This window comes from Cyprinus carpio, chromosome A15 (assembly GCF_018340385.1).
Source record: "Cyprinus carpio isolate SPL01 chromosome A15, ASM1834038v1, whole genome shotgun sequence".
In the NCBI taxonomy this organism is placed as follows: Eukaryota; Metazoa; Chordata; class Actinopteri; order Cypriniformes; family Cyprinidae; genus Cyprinus; species Cyprinus carpio.
This window is the reverse complement of record NC_056586.1, coordinates 29200050-29219346: the sequence shown is the minus strand read 5'-3', so window position 1 is coordinate 29219346 and position 19297 is coordinate 29200050. Positions and strand designations below refer to the sequence as shown.

The window sequence follows — 19297 nt, the reverse complement described above, 5'->3', positions numbered from 1 at the left end:
AGACAACACAAACAAACAAATAAATAAATAACCAAACCTCTACCTGTTTTTTAAGCATCCATAATGTATAATACATTTATTATTAAATAAATACATATTTAAATACTCAAGGATATGAGATCATTCTTTCTTTAATAAACACTCCTGGTTTTACTTTAAATAATCAACAGTGCATATTGTTCAAAAGGAAAATAGTGTTGTTGTTTTTTTTTGGTTTTGGTTTTTTATCTTGCCAATAGTTAATGGAGTCATTTGATTCTGTTTATTGTTATAGGGCAACAACTGCAAAGAATGATTGAAATCAAACTTACCACTGGATTTTTCATTTTTCATGTTCAACCTTCAGCCTTCATGTGCTAGTAAAAAAAACTTTTTACAAGCATGAAACATCCACTTTTTTATGTTCCAATCAATTCCCAATTAATAAAATCAAGTTATGCCCTATATTTTTTCTCATTGAAAATACTGTTTCACTCAAAATAAGTGAAATATATAGTAAAATATATATAACTGTCATGCTTTGGACTCAGGAAAGTCCAAAACAGTCTTTTAATAATAACATAAAAATCCACAGGGAGCAAACACAGGAGTTCGTAATGGTAAATGCACGGCGAGTGTAATTATGAAGAACAGGAACAGGTGCGAGCTAACCAGAAACCACAGAAACAAATTAGAGAGGAAAAAAAACAAGAACCAAGGAAAACAAAACCATGAACCTGACACAATCTATCAAAACAAATTCCAACATGCCAGCTAAGTTCAGAAGACAAAAAATTGGACTGACGGTCAGTCGCGTTCTAGCTTATAGTTTCACACAAAAAAAACCCTTAGATATTCATGCTATATTAATAGCACAGTCCAGGTTTCAGATATATAACATGTCACTTAAAGGGATACTCCACCACAAAATGGCATGGGGGTTAGTGATTAATAACAAAATTTTCATTTTGGGGTGGAGTATCCCTTTAAACTCGACAGGAACATGCTTTGACCTAAAGAGAGGCAACACCAAAGAAAACCTCAAAATACAGTGTGTAAAAAGAAAGATTCAATTCAGTGTGAAATGGAAAATCTCATTTTAGTCGTCACAGTTCCCGTACACTGGTATTACTGACAAGCAACCAAGCTGGTCTCCATTGGCTTCTTCATCTCGCTGTGGCAAACCCACAAGTTACAGCGAATTTCACGATAAACCACGACTGGAGAGTTCCCGTTCAAGATTCATTCATGACACATTCAGTGCTCACTGTCTGTTTCTTGTTTTCTCCTTCCCTCTCTCTCTCTCACTCTCTCACTCTACGTTTCTCTCAACCACAACTCTTGACATTCGTTGCTCTTCTGACTAGCCTGTGTTTACGGAGATCAATCTGGTGTCAGGTTGTGGTAACTGGGAACTACTTGTAATTCATGCATTTTGTGTAAGTCCTAGTCATTTTGATAGTTACTCTTGTTCAAAGTAAGCCATTATAGACTTTATTTCAGTTTTACCCCAGTGATACTAATCTGCCTAATTAGGACTAGATTTTTATATATTGTGCAAATAAAACATGCAATTAAAGAGCATTAAACTAATCACACATACTCTGATCATGCTTGACATTCAAATAAAATAAATTAGGCCAATAATAATTTTAAAACTATTCACTGCTGCATTTGGAAGCTGCATTTCTTTACATATCTGCGCAGGAAACTTGTCACACTGAAAGTGGGTGTACGTAAAGGTTTCTTAGAACTGATGACCCACGGCAGACTTGCTGTAGTTAGGTTTTACTAGGACCCTTGCAAGGGTGGTCTTCACATTTTTAACACATGTATTTGGTGGGCATGACTCAAACTTAGAAGATGACAATTTGATTGGTTCCTTTCAGTATCTCTTATATGGTTCTTACAAACTGCAATGTTTTAAAGTTTTGATACTGTTGAGTCAAACTGGACCCTTACTGTTTATACCCTGTGGCTTCCGAGCATTTTAAACAGTGCCCCACTTAGTTTAACTTTTAAGGTAGAGGTGGCCTGCTAATGTGGTCTCCCCTTAAGGTCTTACAGCTAACTGCAAATGCCATATGCTAAATGGACTAGGTTTGCACTAGTTTGTTAATTTCTTGCACTATTAAACTTTGTACATAAACTGTCAAAAACAATATTCTGATATTCGGGAGTGGGGGAGTGACGCTTTGGAAAACCAACCAAGAGGTTCTCATTAGCAAGAGGGTAGGTTTGCTATTGACCCCCCTTATTAATAATTCATAAACAAGCTTTTTATGTTATGTTTAACAGGCAATAATTACACAATTAATTTTTTTTTAACCAACCACATTACAGCAGTATAAGTGTGCTGGGTGTCTTAATCACGCATCACTTTATTTTTATATTTGTCCCAAATTATGCTAGGCTGGAAGATTGTGTATCTTTCGGCACAACCTTTGTCTTTCTGTCAATATGCTTTATATAGAGAGCTAATAATAGCCATAGATTGTGCTTTCTCTTTCCATTTGCTCTTTTGTCAAACACTGTACTTCAAAAACTCATTAATGCAACTTTGTTAATTCCTGAAGTGAGTTTTTTTATATTAACTGTTGTGGACTGCTGTCTTGAACTGGGTGCGATACCCAGGGCCGTAGCTGGGGTTTGCGGGGCCACGGTGCAGGTTGTACCAGTGGGCCCTGTTTAATTTCTATGTTCGTTCTGTTTATTTATTTGTGCTATTTACTTTACACAGTGTTTAATTTTGTTCAAGTTTGTAGGTGTCCAGGTACAGAAACCAAATAATTAAATGTAACAATTAAATATACAGTCAAACCAAAAATTATTCAGACAACTTCAATATTTCTCACATCATCACAGTTTATTTGCTATAGTTTAGAAAATGGTAATAAAATATGACAATAACTCAAAGTTATGAACAAATTTTTTTTTGATAATGACAGATAACTTTGATAGAAAGCTATGTAATGGATTACAATCAACCAAAACTTCAGAAAACTGTTAGTATGACAATATTTACACAACTATCAATACTTTACCAATTACCAAGCAATGCTTAATTTTGTTCATTCTGTGGTGTAAAAGATTGCATTAGAAATGAAATAAAAAACACATAAGCGAAACATGGTCAGGTCAAAGTGAGTGATTTTCTTTCTTTCATTTTCTTGGATTAACATTAAGGACACCGACAGCAGCTAGTAAATTAGGTGCGGTCTCTTTAAGAGACAATGCATCCATTATAATGATACACATCCGATTTCACTTAAGACATAACCGACAGTTTTTTCGAACACACTCTCCAAGAAGGGGTATTTTGACATAATTTTGTATGTATTTGTTGGTACAAGAGCAAGAAGAGGCAAATTCAATGTTCAAACGCTTTGAGACGCGTCTCTCTGCATGCGCCCTGAACACCAGAACACCGCACATGGGTGCTGAATTGGGCTCTTTCAAATCTTTTTCTGTTCGTTTAAACTGCGATTTGTATTTTTTTGTTCAGGTGTAGGGGGATGCAAAGGGGAGCTGGTCTTGTGTTGCTGTCCGTGAGACTCAGCTCTCTATGTGCGCACCAAACATGGTGCGAGAGTGGCCTACTCAGTTGAGCTTTTCCGCGTCGTGTGTTTGAATGCTTTAAATCAGGGGTCGGCAACCTTTTTGGCATGACGTGCCATTTTTAATTTTTCTGGTTAACCACTGTGCCAGTTCTATGCAGTTTCCAATAAGGTGTTCTGAATTTCTGATTTTAGATCCTATACAGTTTTTAAGGTGTTCTGGGTTGTTGCCAAAATAGTCAAAATAGTCTGTTATTATTCTCCCTAGATATGACTAAAATTCATGTGACATACATCCTAAATTTATGCAATCAAAAATCAATGTTTGCTTGCAGTCAATAGTAAATTTAAGTTTTGGGGTCCGGCATACATCACTAGAGAAAAACATTATGAGGTCTAGAGGATACAACATGTAAAGGACAACTATTAATCTTTAGCACCACTAATGAATGGATTAATTTGGAGATCTCTTAAAATCGACCATTCTCTCATTTAACTGGAAGAAAGAAATACAAATATTATAAATAACAAAGTTAAACAACCCAGGGCATAAAATTAATACTAGCCAAGCACCAAATGCAAGTAAAATAAAACTATTTGCCACTTTACCTATTTGTTCTTTCCAATTACACACACGCTTTTCACACATGCACATTCACAGATGATGCAAGCTATTTCAAAGTGACTCAGCTGCATGGGGTCGTGGTCAAAATCGTAAGTGTGAAGGTATGTATCCATATGTACATGTTGATCTCCTTGTGTGATATGTAAACTGTGACTTTTGATATTAATGTCAAGCTCACTTTACAGGTGGTCTCTGCTCTCCAACTGTAGTCACAATGACATTTTAACACATTATGCACTCATAAACGTTTGCTTATCAAGTTATGTGCTGGCAGTGGTTTTGGTAAGGCTAGTCTCTGAACAGTCAGCCTTCCCATTCATGTATTGCTATGTTTAAAATTCTCATGCTTAAAGCTGAGATCAGATCTTATCGGAAGATAAAACCCTCAGGCTTACTGTACATTAAAAGAGGAAACATACTGAGGAACAAGACTATCATAGAGACTTTAGAGTTGTTTTTATTTATTTCATTTATTTATTTATTTTAATTTTTTTTTTGGGGGGGGGGGGTGCAGTTTCAGCACAAATAAGCAAAGCTCATACTTTCTTCAGAAAATGCAAAAATTTAGTTTTAATATTTTGTCATTTTAACTCAAGAAAAATTTTGGATATGTGGAAATTATTTACTCAGCCAGCCAGTTATAGATATAGTAGGTTGAATTGAAATGTTCCACTGCATTAATCAGACCACCTTCACCCTCAGGCAGTTTTTAACAATCCTGTAGTAACTGTACTGGTGACAGCTTCCATTACATCATCTTTGTGGCTAATACATAGATGGTGAATGACATTAGGTGTCCTTATTGTATGTTAAAAGGATATTTCCTTTAAAAAAAAAAAAAATTCTCCGACCCAACACATTCACTCACCCCACAAAATCTGTATTGGAGTTTTGTGACTTTTAGTCCATGTGAGTAAACTTTAAGCCAGCAAGCGACTATTCAAGTAGATTATCCTGAGCTGTGACAACGTTAAACACAGCAGAGAGGGAAAAAATATAAAAAGTCACATTTTTAAAAGGACTAAAAAAAGTCACTCGCCAAACATCTACTATGAGATAAAGAAATATATTTGCAATTTAAATGTTGCTTGACAAAAAATACAAAATTAAAAATACAAAATTAAAAATAATAATCAGAATACTAACCTACTTTTGAATGGCCATCAGTGGACAAATATGGCTGTTATGTCCACAATGGTGAAGTTACAGCATCTACCAGCAGGGGCTAAATCATCATGCTAACCAGACCAATCCTTGACCCAGTCCACTGTCACCAGCTAGTAATAGCAAGCAGCAAGTCCTGGTTCATGGCTGTGATAAACTACATGCTATTGCTTATTAAATAAATAAATCATCCATCCATCCATCCATCCATCCATCCTTAAGTAGGTATTAAGTAAATATGAGATTCTATATGCATTTGCTCAATGCATCTCTATGCATCCCTGTTTCAATAGGAAATACATCAGCGCAGCAAAACTGTGCTTGTGAATCCAGAGTTCTTTTACACCCACTAGTGAAAGATGACAGATCTTCAACTGTTTCACCTTGAACAGTTCATTTTAAATTAAGCCAAATTGAGCATGATAAATACATATAACAAAGAGACATAGGCAGACCCCCAGTGCAAACACATCTAAAATGTTTAACCTTAGTGGTGGGGATACCCTTCTTTCAAAAAAAAAAAAAAAAAAAACACATCAGAGGAGGAGAGGAGCAGAGGGCGTCTTCAAGGTGATTTGGGTTCCCTGAGGGGTTTCAGTCGTTGTAGTACAGTTTCACTGTGCATCACCATGTACATGCGGCTGTGAGAACCGTTGCGTACAGTATGCAAAACTTGACATTTCTTTCAAAAGGTGGGGGGGAGCCAGTCTGGAAATTACTGGAGCATTAAAGCTGTAACTGTTAAACGATCTACCAGCAGAGTCCCTGACAAATACACACCAAACGGTTGGCATTGTGCACTTAAAAATGAAATTTGTAAATTTAACTTACAAAACCTAGCCTAAATACATTCACAAAGTATATACTGCTTGTGAAAAGTTCTACGCCTGTTTTTGGCTTAAATGCTGCCTCTCTCAGATGTGGTTTCATCAAGTAAGTGTTTCCAGAACCTGAGGGAAACCAGATGTAAACTGAAAGTGGAATGTCTATTTCAGTGTAAGTTCATTATTAATTATGTAACTCGGCGAAATTAATGTTTGCAACTTTGCAAAAACAGAATATACAGTGAACCCAAAAAGCATATCCACTATAAGTGCTTTAAAACCTCAACGAACGGTGAACAACCAGTATTCGGGTGTTCTTACTGGAGTAGAAGGAGTGGGAGGAGACTAAAGGTACATTCACACCAAGAACTATAACTATGATAACTATTTTATTAACTATATTATTGTTCATGACAAAGGACAGTAATGTTCTTTATTATAAGCGTGAGATACAGTTATGATGTCACTTTAAAAACTCAACCTGGGTGGATTCAGATTGGTTGGTTATACTGTTGATCAGTGGGGGGGGGGGGTATTTAACAATATTAACAATATTCTTCTGTGTTTTTATAGATGTGATGTAAACTTCTCTATTCTCACATAAGAACCATTATTACAAACGTATCATAATAGTTATCGTTGTTGGTGTGAGAAAAAAAAGAAAGAAATTTATGTCAGGCGAGCGTGGGGGACATTCAATGGTATCAATTCCTTCATCCTCCTGGAACTGACTGCATACTCTCGTCACATGATGCCGGGCATTGTCGTGCACCAGGAGGAACAAGGACCCAATGCACCAGCGTAGGGTCTGAGAACGGGTCCAAGGATTCCATCCCGATACCTAATGGCAGGAGGTGTGCCATTGTCTAGCCTGTAGAGGTCTCTGTGTTCCTCCATGGATATGCCTTCCCAGACCATGACCCACCACCAAACCGGTCATGCTGAACAATGTTACAGGCAGCATAACATTCTCCACCACTTTTCCAGACCCTTTTACATCTGTCACATGTGCTCAGGGTGAGCCTGCTCTCATCTGTGAAAAGCACAGAGCGCCAGAGGCGGACCTGCCAATTCTGGTGTTCAATGGCAAATGCCAATCAAGCTACACAGTGCCAGGCAGTGAGCACAGAGCCCACTAGAGGACGTCAGGCCCTCAGGCCACCCTCATGAAGTCTGTTTCTGATTGTTTTCTCAGAGGCATTCACACCAGTGGCCTGCTGGAGGTCATTTTGTAGGCCTCTGGCAGTGCTCATCCTGTTCCTCCTTGCACACAAAGGAGCAGATTCAGGTCCTGCTGATGGGTTAAGGACCTTCTACTGCCCTGTCCAGCTCTCCTAGAGTAACTGCCTGTCTCCTGGAATCTCCTACATGCTCTTGAGACTGTGCTGAGAGACACAGCAAACCTTCTGGCAATGGCACATATTGATGCGCCATCCTGGAGGAGTTGGACTGTCTGTGCAACCTTCGTAGGGTCCAGGTATCGCCAAATGCAAAACTAGTGAAAAACAATCAGAAAAGATGAGTAGGGAAAAAAAATGTCAGTGGCCTCCACCTGTAAAACCATTCCTGTTTTGTGGGGTTTTCTAATGGTTGCTCATCTAGTGCACCTGTTGTTAATTTTATTAACACCAAAGCAGCTGAAATGAATTAACAACCCCCTCTGCTACGTAACTGACCAGATCAATATCCCAGAAGTTTAATTTACTTGATGCTATACTCTGATTAAAAAGTGTTCCTTTAAGTTTTTTTGAGCAGTGTATTTAATTTCCACTAAAGAAAACACAAAAGCAGCTTTACATTAAATGGATAGTTCAAGCAAATAACAATTCTGATATTATTTACTTACTTTTATGCCATGCCAACCGATTAATATTCACTTAAAAAAACAGATAACTTTGACAGAAATGTCCCGAGGGAGCTTCCATCCAATATTTTCTAAAGCAACAATTTTTTTATGACACTGAAATATAAGTCATCCACTAAGAGCATATTTGTTGTTACTCTCAAGTGTCATTCGCGGTAACGCTAATTAAAAAATTGTGCGCTCGGGAGCCTCACGAAAAGGTTCTCGTGTCATGTGATCAATCGCGACGTGGTGCATTTAAAAACGCGAATATAAAAGCAAATACGAAGATTATCAGTCAGTAACAACTAAAAAATTGAGCATTTTTATGATTATTATTAATTATATATTGGCTTTTTCAGGTTCTGCAGAGATCATGATTCTGACTGTGACCTTTAGGGACCCCATAACACCATTGGAAAAACAGAAAAGCTCAACGATTATGAGAGAGCAGGACTTTAATTATGCTGGTTTAAAGAAAGTGCCACGTTTCATGATAGTTTCCATGAAAGTTTGAAGTATTGCGCATTATAATTTGATAAAGATCTCCAGCCTCCACTGCACTGACTGATAAGATGATCTCAAATAACAATTTGCACACCTTCGCTTTCATTTCCTTCATGGAATTGTTGTTATCTTGTGGGTTGTGTTGCTCAATAACCAATCCCATCAATTTAGCAAAATGTGATTATATCATCAGTGGGGGTACAGAGAAATGCATGTGTGAATTAATGTTTGTTCAGAAAGATGAGGAGATGACTCTTCAATTTTTTTTTTTTTTTTTGAGAGAGAAAGAGAGAGAGAAAGAGAGAGAGAGAGAGAGAGAGAGAGAGAGAGAGAGAGAGAGTTTCATTTGTGGCCAGAGTGACAGTTTTCGTTGTGTTAAACTGGCTGTTTTCCATAACATGATTTTTTTTTTTTTTTTTTTTTTTTTATGTAAGTGTGGGCAGTTGCATAAAAAATTGGCACAAAAAACATTTGTGCCTTTTAAGGCAAAGGTAGGCTATTAGCAAATAGTTGGAGGAAAGAGTGTTTCCACTATTCTGTTCTAGATAAGTTTCGAAGAAGCTTGTTAATCTTGTCCTGTTCAATAACACCAACACGTATAAGTGGTTGCTTACCTCACTCACATGACGAATCTATTTATCTTTACCACTTTAAAGAATAAGATGGACAACCGAATTTTACACTGAAAAAAAAATTTTAAATAAAATTTACTTTGCAACAATTTTCATTTAGACATTGCTTGAAAATTGAGCATGTTCTCTTGTAAAACATACTCAGAAATCCTGTTTTATTTACAACTTGTAGTTGAATATTAGTTGCAGTACATCTTCATGTCCCCATCATAAATGTCTTAATGTATCAGATAAAATATTTAACTCACAATTTAGGATAATTGAAATCATATTTATTCTGTTTTATCACGGTTTCACTTATAAGTGAACATGTACTGTAATTTTTGTCATGTTCTCAGGTGCTATTTCTAATGTGAAAAACGTATTATATTCAAGGTGTTTCATTTTCAATTTCTCTTATCAAAATGTTTAAAACAAAAGTAGTTTTCTTGGAAATCTCATAATTAATCAACTTTCTGAGCATTACCAGGTCATATATCTTTGCATCTATCAGGAAAGGTTTCAAAAGACAAATAAGTCAACAGCACAGATGCACTTGATTTCTAGAAAAAAAATGGTGAAAGAAAGACAGCAAAAAAGCAAAAGAAGACCAATCACAGATGTCTAAGGTGCAAAGGGGAGGGGCTGGTTTGAGTTTAGAGGTGGCCTTGCTAGATCTCACCCACATGTAGGCTTCCACTGGTCGATGACACCTCTGGTTGAGGTCGCGATGCATGTTAATGTGTCTCTGTTGACTTGCTCGCGGCAGGACACGGCCTCCACCTTGATCGCATAGGTACGTCTTTGAAGGTTTCTGTCAGTCAGGCTTCTTTTCCATCTTCTTGTGTCATCTTGCTATTTCTCATCTTGCCTGCTGTCTGTCTGCATCTTCCCCTCCTCCATCACCAAGTACAGTGCTTTCTATATCTGAAAAAAACATCTTTAGATTACAAAAGCATCCGTGTAAGTGTCTGATTGTGTGTGTTGAGGTCTTTTCTGACTGCAGGCCCGGAGAGGATGTGTCACTGAAGACAGGTTTTCCCCTGTTACTCATGGGCCTCTTTCTCTCGCCGTGTTTCTTTATGTGGGCCTGTGGGCAGTTTTCTAAAGTTATCACCTGCATTTGAGTCTATATTGATTACAGTCTATAGGTTCCTTCTTCACTAGTGGTTGAGATTTATGTTAATAGCGCTTTTTAGATTGTTGTGACCAGGGCTAATGCAGGAAAGGATTCAGTTTGGTTATGGGACAGAGTATAACCTGCGTTTCATATACAGACATTCACAGGCCTGCATGGCAGGTAAGTCAATTGCTCGTTGTACTATTGCCGAATTTACAGTCATTTTAGTCAAAACTGCATCGCAATTACAAGACATCTTCCTCAGTTTCATTCTTCAACTGCACCAGGGCTTTAAAAGAAGTGGGCAAAGAAAGAATAGGAACTGGTGAGATATAATTCACTGTAATGCTCTTTGTTTGGCGTACTGTAAAACTTTTTAATGTGCATTTCATTTAGCATTGCTAATTGCACCATAGTCATAGCAACAACTTTCAGGTTTCTGCACTTTGTGGCCAGGTGTTACTTTGTGTTTTTTTTTTTGGAGTTGCTAGAGTGACTGAGTTTACAATAGCTGTAGAAAATGTGTGAAATGGTTAATGAAGGTTTTTTTTTGTGACTATTTTAGATTGAGCATTTAGAATATGCACGTACAATATGATTTACATGAATATAAATATGCTTTACATACATATAAATTTCCAGTGACTTCTGTAAATCAAAAACTTAAAGCAAGAAATTAGTTTAGGCTGGTAGCTTTGGCAATATGATATTCATTTTTGCATGTCTAAGGACTAATAATGGCATACTATATTCTAAGCTGCATTTTCAGTGTAGGTTAGATTAAGTACAGTAATATGACTCACTTTTATTTATGCCACACTAGACTATTAATATTATAGTATAACACATGACTCATCTAGCTTTTTCAGAAAAAAAAGGTACACACACACAAGCTAATGCTACAATCAAATGTGCAAAAGGAAAAGTAGTCTATTCTGTTGGCAGCCAAGTATATTCAGTTTTAAAGGGACCGTTCACCTAAAAAGTAAAAAATAAATAAATAATGATGTAGTCATATGCTTACACATCACCCCCTTGTGATTCCAAACAAATTGTCTTGTACATTGCACACCCGCACAATGAAAACCAGTGAAGTTCAATATGTTCGGACACCAGTGCTCTTCAGCGACCTTCTTTTGTGAAGAAATGCGGAATGTCATGAGCATGACTAAATGGTGACAGAATTGTAATTTTTGTGTAAACTATCCTACTACGTTACATAGTTCCAAATAACATAAGCTGTTTTAGCTAGAAATGTAAACTACATTATGAGCGCGTAAACTCTCAAGAGTTAATTTGGGTAGTTATGAAAACGAAGTATCTGCACACATCTGTTTGGTATAATGCCTCACAACATTACCGTTGAGTTGTTTCAGTTGTTTTTTCATGCTTTGCTGGGTGTGTGCGTGTGCGATGCGTGTGTGTGTAGTTTAGCATCAATTCTAGTAATTAGAACATTGAGCATCGTCATCTCAGTAAAGAGTTTTCCACACAATCCGTCACCGTTGCGTCCACGCTGAGGGGGAGTGATCGTATCAGCATAGGTTTTTGCAGGCATTTGATGATCTTCGATTTTCTTGTTCGCGCATCATCAGATCGACAACAAAACAGACAATGGACCGTTCATAAAGCGTCAACTGAGATGTGCATCTTGAATTTTGTACATCTCACTACTGTCCAAAGACGGCCATCTCATATTCCATGATGGTCATGTTTCTTATTTAGAGTGTCATTCTTTGCATGCATTACAAGATCGAGTGTCAAAACCACCCCCCCACCCCCCACCCCACACACTGTCTGCATTGCTTTCTGCGCAATTGTGAGGAATTAGAATGCAACTGACATGTACTGTAATCAAACGCTTCACCAGACACCACATCACACTGCTACTACAGTAGATGCATATCTAAACCGACCTACTGTATGGCTTTGATACTGTTGTTGTTGATCAAACAAACTTGAACTCTTACGAGTCGCAGCGTACCGGCATTAGTCAGAGTTTCACATTCTGAAGAGGTCTGTGGCTTTATCACAAAAGCTCAGCAACAAAATTTCAAAGGTGATGCAAAATGTGAAAGGCCCTTTGCCGCCTGACATGGCCAGACATGTCCGCCTCCGTGTTGTGCCAAACACAGATAATGCAATTCCAGTTCATGGTTGAATGTATTGTGAGATAGAAATGATTAAACGTTGCTTCGAGTTTCATTTTGTGAATTAGATTGTCTGCCTGATGTATGAAAGTAGGTTAGAGGTGTTGTGACGCTGATGATTTCAGGAAAAAACCCTACTCAATTCTTCTGAATATGTCTTTCGTAATCTCTGAAATTAAGTCAAATGGCCTATATTGCTAAGTGTATTTACCTCTTCAGGCTTATCTATGTTTCAGTCTTTTTTTCGGTCTGTCTGTCTGAGAGCCATAAGGTCTTTTTTTTTAGTTTTAAAACAGCTGAACGATGAAAGGTTTGATCAGTCCTCGGTTACATGTAAAAAAGTCTGCTTAAGATCGATCATCTTATTCATGACTGTTGGATGTCTAGAGATTGATATCATCTGCTCAACGTATGTGCCATGAAATGAACGGACAAGAATAGTTTAAATTGGGGAAATTTATTTGGACTATTAATGATCTAATTTTTTTTAAGCAAGATACATACATATATTGAAGAATGAATAAAACTGCCAATCAACCTGTCAATAAATAAGTAAATAAAAAGAGTGCCAATTAAATCGATTTTTTTTTTCTCATTAATCAGAGAGATGGGTATGATTGTCTATGTTTTAAAAAAAATACCATTTGTCCATATCAGTTGTACTTAATTATCAAAAAATATAACTAATCTATTGATTTTAAATAATTAAATATAATCCAATTATTTTCATATTTTATAATTTCCTTGGAGATTAATTTAAGCTTCTTAGATTTTTACTATTTTCTGAGTGTTTTTTCTCTCTCTCCATTTTCTTTCAGATCGACTATTATTCCTCGTTATCCCATGACATACTTAACCTCTGTTTTTTCCCCATCTAAAGGCTGACATGAGATTTCTCATCTCAACATCAAACCCGATCATCTCACTTCAGCTGCATCATTTGCTCTTTGAAGATGATCCGCATTCATAACCCTCACCACGTGCCATTTCTGCATCAGACGGAGCAGCTCCGCCAGGCAGGAACCCTTTGTGACACGCTTCTCACTGTGGAGGGCCTTACATTTAAAGCCCACGCTCTGATACTAGCATTGGCAAGCAAACGGCTGAAGCGTCAGTTGACAAACCAGCACGGCCCAGGTCCAGGGTACTGCTGCATCATAGACAGAGTCTCTTCTCACACCTTCAAGCAAATCCTGGACTATGTGTACAGCGAATCGCTGGAGGTGCCCAAAGATGATCTTTGGGAACTGCTGAGGGGTGCAGAGTACCTTGAGGTGGAGTCTTTGGTAGAACAATGCCAAGCACAACTTAGAGATCCATATTCCCCAACTCAAACAGACACGAAAGTAGCAAATTCACTCCGAGATGACAAAGCACAGAAGGACACCGAGTTGTCTAAAAGAAGCCACAATTCGGATGAAGACCACCTTGACTGTTCTTCAGAAGAAGAACGTTCTTCCACCAAGAGGTCAGTCCATGATGCACATAAGAAGAGCTGTTCTCCCGTGTCTCCTCTGCCTCCCATATTTTCCAGAGAGACCATCATCTCCTCCAGCACTCAGCCTCCCACCCCTCGCCTCTGCTGGCCACCGGTCAGCCCGTCTAGGAGCATGGTGTTAAACTGTAGAGAAATAATGGCCTTCCACTCCCTTCGAGCGTATCCCTACCCCACACCCATGTACCCCATCGTCCACCGCTCCCTCCAGCCACAGGTCTCCTCCTCACTTATGGGTTACACGGGCTTGATTCACCCCTATCACCCTCTCATACACTCTCCTGCGTTGACTCAAGACAATCCTTTCATACCTAGTCTGAAAGGAAAGAGCACCTCTATCAACACAGCTTTAACAGGGTCCAATACAGATGATCAAGAGAGGTAAGAAATGACACATAGATGATACTTACAATCTATGAATGTTATTGGATTAGATAATGTATCAAACCATATTGAGTTGATTTTAAAGACAGACAGCATGAGCACAATTTACAAGGATTTTTCTAAATGTTTTTTTGTTTTAAATTATAAAATGTTCAAGGCACTTCACATGTAATGTAATGATATTCATACATCTTATAAAGAGATAGTTCACCCAAAATTAAAAATGATTTTATTTTCTCTACCTCATCTCGTTTTAAACCTGCATGACTTACTTTTTTTATCACAAAAGATATTTTGAGAAATGTCTCTATGTTTTTTTATGTTCATACAATAGAAATCAGTTGTAACCAAAACTGTTTGGTGAACATCCTTCATAATATCTTCTGCAGAAGAAAGAAAGTAATACAGGTTTGTAACAACATGAAGGTGAATAAATAATAGAAGAAAGTTAAGTCCCTATAAGTGTTCAAATACTTGTTTAGCCCTCTGTATACTTAAAAATTAAACAATAAATGTTCAATAACAAAATTATATATTTTTTAAATGTACAGGTTCAGAAGCCACATGACCATCATCCTTTTTCAAAAAATCAAGGTTAAAAGACATCTGAGTGTTGCCAGCATGGTGAAAGATTTTTTTTTTTACGATATTTTCAACAGGAAACCACATTATAGTCAGCTAATTTCAGTGGAACACCATTAGCCTGTTAAACTTGTTTTTCACCAATTATTGCAACAACACATTTATAGTCTTAACCAAGAGCAAACACCACAGAATCTGACCTTACTTTTATTTTTTTAAATAAAAATTAAATCTCAAAAAAAAAAAAAAAAAAATTAAACTTAAATGGCAAAAAAAAAAAAAAAAAAAAAAAAAAAAATGGAATAGCTACTATTAAAGTAGTGAGTCAATTTATTTATTTATTTTTTTATGTTTTATTTATCAGATTTAAAATAGTATTCAAACTGGTGTTGTCTGATTTATTTTAATTATTTGATTTTGGAACTGAAGTCAGACCAGTCTTAGAAAAAAAGCTCACGATTGCTTGAAATTGACTTTTATCCTGATTTTAATTCTAAAATTAGAAATCATGTTCTCTAAAATATTTGACTTCAATAAACTATTCTTTGCGTTTACACTGTAGTGCCAAGCAAGTACACGACTCAAGATACTCATTCTTTATTTTTTTAAATTTCACCATTAGATGATACCCTTCTTATTCTGTACTTTCCAACGGACACATTTTCCCCAACCAGCCCCCTTTTCCACCTACAACAGTTATCTTTCTACAGGCTCCATTAAAACGAGGTGAACTAATAACTGCCTGTGGTTCCGTTGCAGGGGAATAACAGTATTTATGCAATAAAGATGATTATGTTAGTGTTGCAGTGGGTTAAGAATAATAAATATTTTAATCAAGTACATTCACAAAGATCTCCAAGTTACTCATTTAAGTAATTAGAGTGTTTTTTTAGAGCTTTAATTTTAAGTGTTTGAGCAAGTATAAAAGCACAGAAGCACCATGTGAACTATATACAGGATATGTTGGTGGAGTGTTTTGGAACATAACACTTACTATCAAGGCCGAAACTGAGGGGAGCTCCCCATTTGTCCCCAACTTTACAAACAGTAAACATGAAAGTCAGTCATCTCCACCCTCGGAGCAGGATGTTCTATTTCAGTCTCATTTTTAGCCAAAGTCTGTTCCACTCCCTAATTTGCCACACACACAAACAGGTGCCCCATTCAGACAGAGACCTTTAGGCTTCTTTTGCTCAATGTACAGTGAAATGAAACATCTGAGAGCAGATGCAGTATTTCTTTAGCTAAGCATGCAAAGGGAAACAGTACAAGCCACCCACACACCATTTTAGACTCAAATATATCACATTTTGTGGTTAAACATCCCAAATAATGTAAAATTTATGAAAGCCCATCAGACTAATGTAATATATTTGGGAGAGCATATTATTACTATTTTGATTCTAAATACTCGAATTGCATAAAATCGGATGAGCTTTCCTTCACACTGTAGATGCGCTGCAGGTTGCTTGACTCAGGCAGAGGAAACCATTGTCTGCTTGCATTGTTTCCTGCTACCTGAGCACAAAACCTTTGTTCCTACAATTTTTGGTCATAGAAGGAGGTGATGTAAGTCTAAATTGATTTTCTTAATCGTTTGATAAAACAGTTTCGACAAGTTCGAATGGCAATTAGTCACCTCATGTTTACATGCGTTGGGCTAGGGAGCGTGTGCGCTGTATATCGATGTTTTGTTCTATATTTATTCTTCACATACTTAACACCGAATCATTTCTCAGTGTTTTTAAACTCTGAAACATCAGTTGTATCCTGGGATCCTTTTTAAAGCTTTTAAGAAGTTCCTACAGACATTTGTAGAATGCTTTTCCTTCACAACAGTCCAAAAATGGATTAAAAAGTTAGTTTTGTGTAGAAAGTCATACCTAGGCATATGTGCATTCATCTAATTGACTAGTTTAAATAATGTAAGCTGAAGCATTTTATATACATATATATATATATACATATACATATATATATATATATATATATATATTATATATATATATATACATATACAAAGGTTTGTAAGATTATATATTTGAAATTAGAGTATTCAGTCAAATGTGTTTTAAAAAACTTAAATGGTAACACCCTTTCTCCTAAGTAATGCCACAAATGTGATAACACATTGGTGGTAATCAGCAGTAACACCTGAAAGCGTGTGGGCTTCTCACTGACCTTTACCTGCTAGTCCGAATTAGCTGTGGTCTAGCAAACACACTAGAGTGTGGAAATGCAGCTCTTGAAGTGCAACTGAACCTGGAGGTGTTAGCTGACCAGATCAACAAGTGGTTAAAAAAAAACACCAGCGGAAAAGGCAGTGACTCAGTTTGACGATATTTGTTGATGATGAATACAGTCCTAAAAGCAATCATCTATGCTAGTCACGCATTGGAAAATATGGATATCTTTGAATGAGCATTAACATGACGACATTTTCCACAGGAAGCCAAAGGTTCAAGAGGAGAGGGAGATATGCTGCAGACACTGCGGTAAACCAGCCCTGGAAAACCCCTGGAGGCCAACGACTGGGTCATCAACCTCAGGTGATATATTGTACGAATACACAAAAATAAGTCTAGACTCTCTTTATCTGCCCAGAATAAAGGCGGCATATAGACAATCATATAGAAGCTTGCAGAAACAAACGAAATGCAAGCAGTAAGTTGCAGATTTTGTCTGGGATGCATCTACTTTTTACGTAGATCAGAGGAATGGATGCTCACAACAGGATGTAAATGTTGTGTATCGCTCAAAGAGCTGAAAGATGGTGGCTGTCGCCTCTCTTCCGCTTGCAGTAGTAAAGAAAGGATAGTAGACAGTGAAAAGCAGCTAGATTTATTCATGCATCTGTAAAATTGAAGTATCATATCAGTTTGATTCCTTTGAAAATTTTCCGAAACAATACCAAGCCAGAATTTCCCATTGAAAGGTTTTTTTTTTTTTTTTACACAGTAAATGTATGCATTTAGCAGACGCTTTTATCAAAAGTGACTTACAATAGAGGAACATAAGCAATTTGTTACAAAGCCAACGATGTTCATTTACAACTCCATGTTTACTAGAAAGACCAGGAAACAAGCCTAGGCCAGACTGACAAAATGATTAAAAAAAAAAATTTATATATATTTAAAAAACCACCTTCATTATTCTTTCTTTATAATAATAAAAAAAAAAAATTTAATGCAATTCTTTTTTTTATCAACAGTTTGACTCCCAAGGAATGCATGACTTTTAAAATCTATACTTTCAGTGCAGTTTACAGTTGCTTTTGAATAATTCATAAATAAATGCTAGCACCTTGCATTATAAATAACTTAAATGTGAATGTCATTAGCACTTTGATAATGTATTTAATTCAAATGCACTGATTTACAAGACACTACAGGCTCACTTTTCAAATTGATGTAGTTTTCAGCATTAAATGTATTCAGATACTTTCTGATTGTCAAACATTAATGCAGTGAACTATAACTGTAGATATTCTTCTAGCGCATCCGTGTGAACCTGAAGGAAATGACTTTATTCTTCAGATTAAAAAAAAAAAAAAACACGTTGACACCAGTTAACGAAAGTAAAGTTAGTTCTGAGAAATGCTTCTGCAGCACAGTTGCCGATTGACATCAAATGCAAAAACATTCATGCACTGTAATTTCCTTGACTGTCCAAAAACTTTTTAGGGGTTACTGTGTAGTCCCAATGGTGGTTGTGCTTTGTCCTGGTTTGCATAATGTTCTCAGGACACGTAGGCAAAAGCAAATGACCCCTTACCTTTTAAACTGGGGTATAAAGTTGTGTGCAAGAGAGTGCTGTGTGGCTTTTGAATCGTGGTGCATCAGCACAGTCCTGCGGTCGATCAGCTCTGTGCTTCATGGTGGTTTGTATACAGTACCAAAAGAGAAGTGTTGACTTGTTCCTCTTTCATCCAAATTGGGGTTATAGTGCTTTTTATGTGTGTGCGAGCGTATACACGTCTGAGCATATTGGGGTGAGAATGATAGTAACACATTTTTATGAGATGCTATCTTTAAGAGACTATGTAACTTAGACTTTATGTGGTATATCACATGTGTGGGTAGTTTTAGTTTAAAATAAATATAAATGTATATCTTGTAGCCTTTTTTGCAATTAGAGGAATAGATCACGCAAAAATGAAATTGGCTGAAAATGTACTCACCCTCGGGTCATCCGAGATGTAGATGAGTTTGTTTCTTCATCGGAACAGACTGAGAAATTTAGCATTACATCACTTGCTCACCAACAGATCCTCTGCAGTGAATGGGTGCCGTCAGAATGAAAGTCCATACTGCTGAGAAAAACATCACAATTCACAAGTAATCCACATGACTCCAGTCCATTAATTAATGTCTTGCGAAGTAAAAAGCTGTTTGTTTGTATGAAACAAATCCCTCATTAAGGCATTTTTAACTTTAAAGCCAATGCTAAAATACAC

The 19297-nt window shown here is 36.8% G+C and overlaps 1 protein-coding gene and 1 long non-coding RNA gene across 2 annotated transcripts in view; one reads left to right on the top strand and one right to left on the bottom strand.

The window, feature by feature from the left end:
• Positions 1-8806: 8806 nt before the first annotated feature.
• LOC122147766 lies at positions 8807-19081 on the bottom strand. The gene is made up of 2 exons (XR_006161840.1): positions 19022-19081; positions 8807-10037 (listed from the first exon to the last, which is right to left on the bottom strand). It is a non-coding gene; the product is annotated as an uncharacterized LOC122147766 (long non-coding RNA).
• Positions 9775-19297, top strand: part of LOC109070757 (zinc finger and BTB domain-containing protein 16-like) — a 15248-nt gene continuing 5725 nt past the window's right edge. Inside the window, exons 1-3 of the mRNA XM_042771662.1 lie at positions 9775-9906; positions 13261-14256; positions 17290-17390. Of these exons, the coding sequence (XP_042627596.1) occupies positions 13334-14256; positions 17290-17390 (1024 nt within the window). The 5' untranslated portion in view covers positions 9775-9906; positions 13261-13333. The remainder of the gene's footprint in view (positions 9907-13260; positions 14257-17289; positions 17391-19297) is intronic.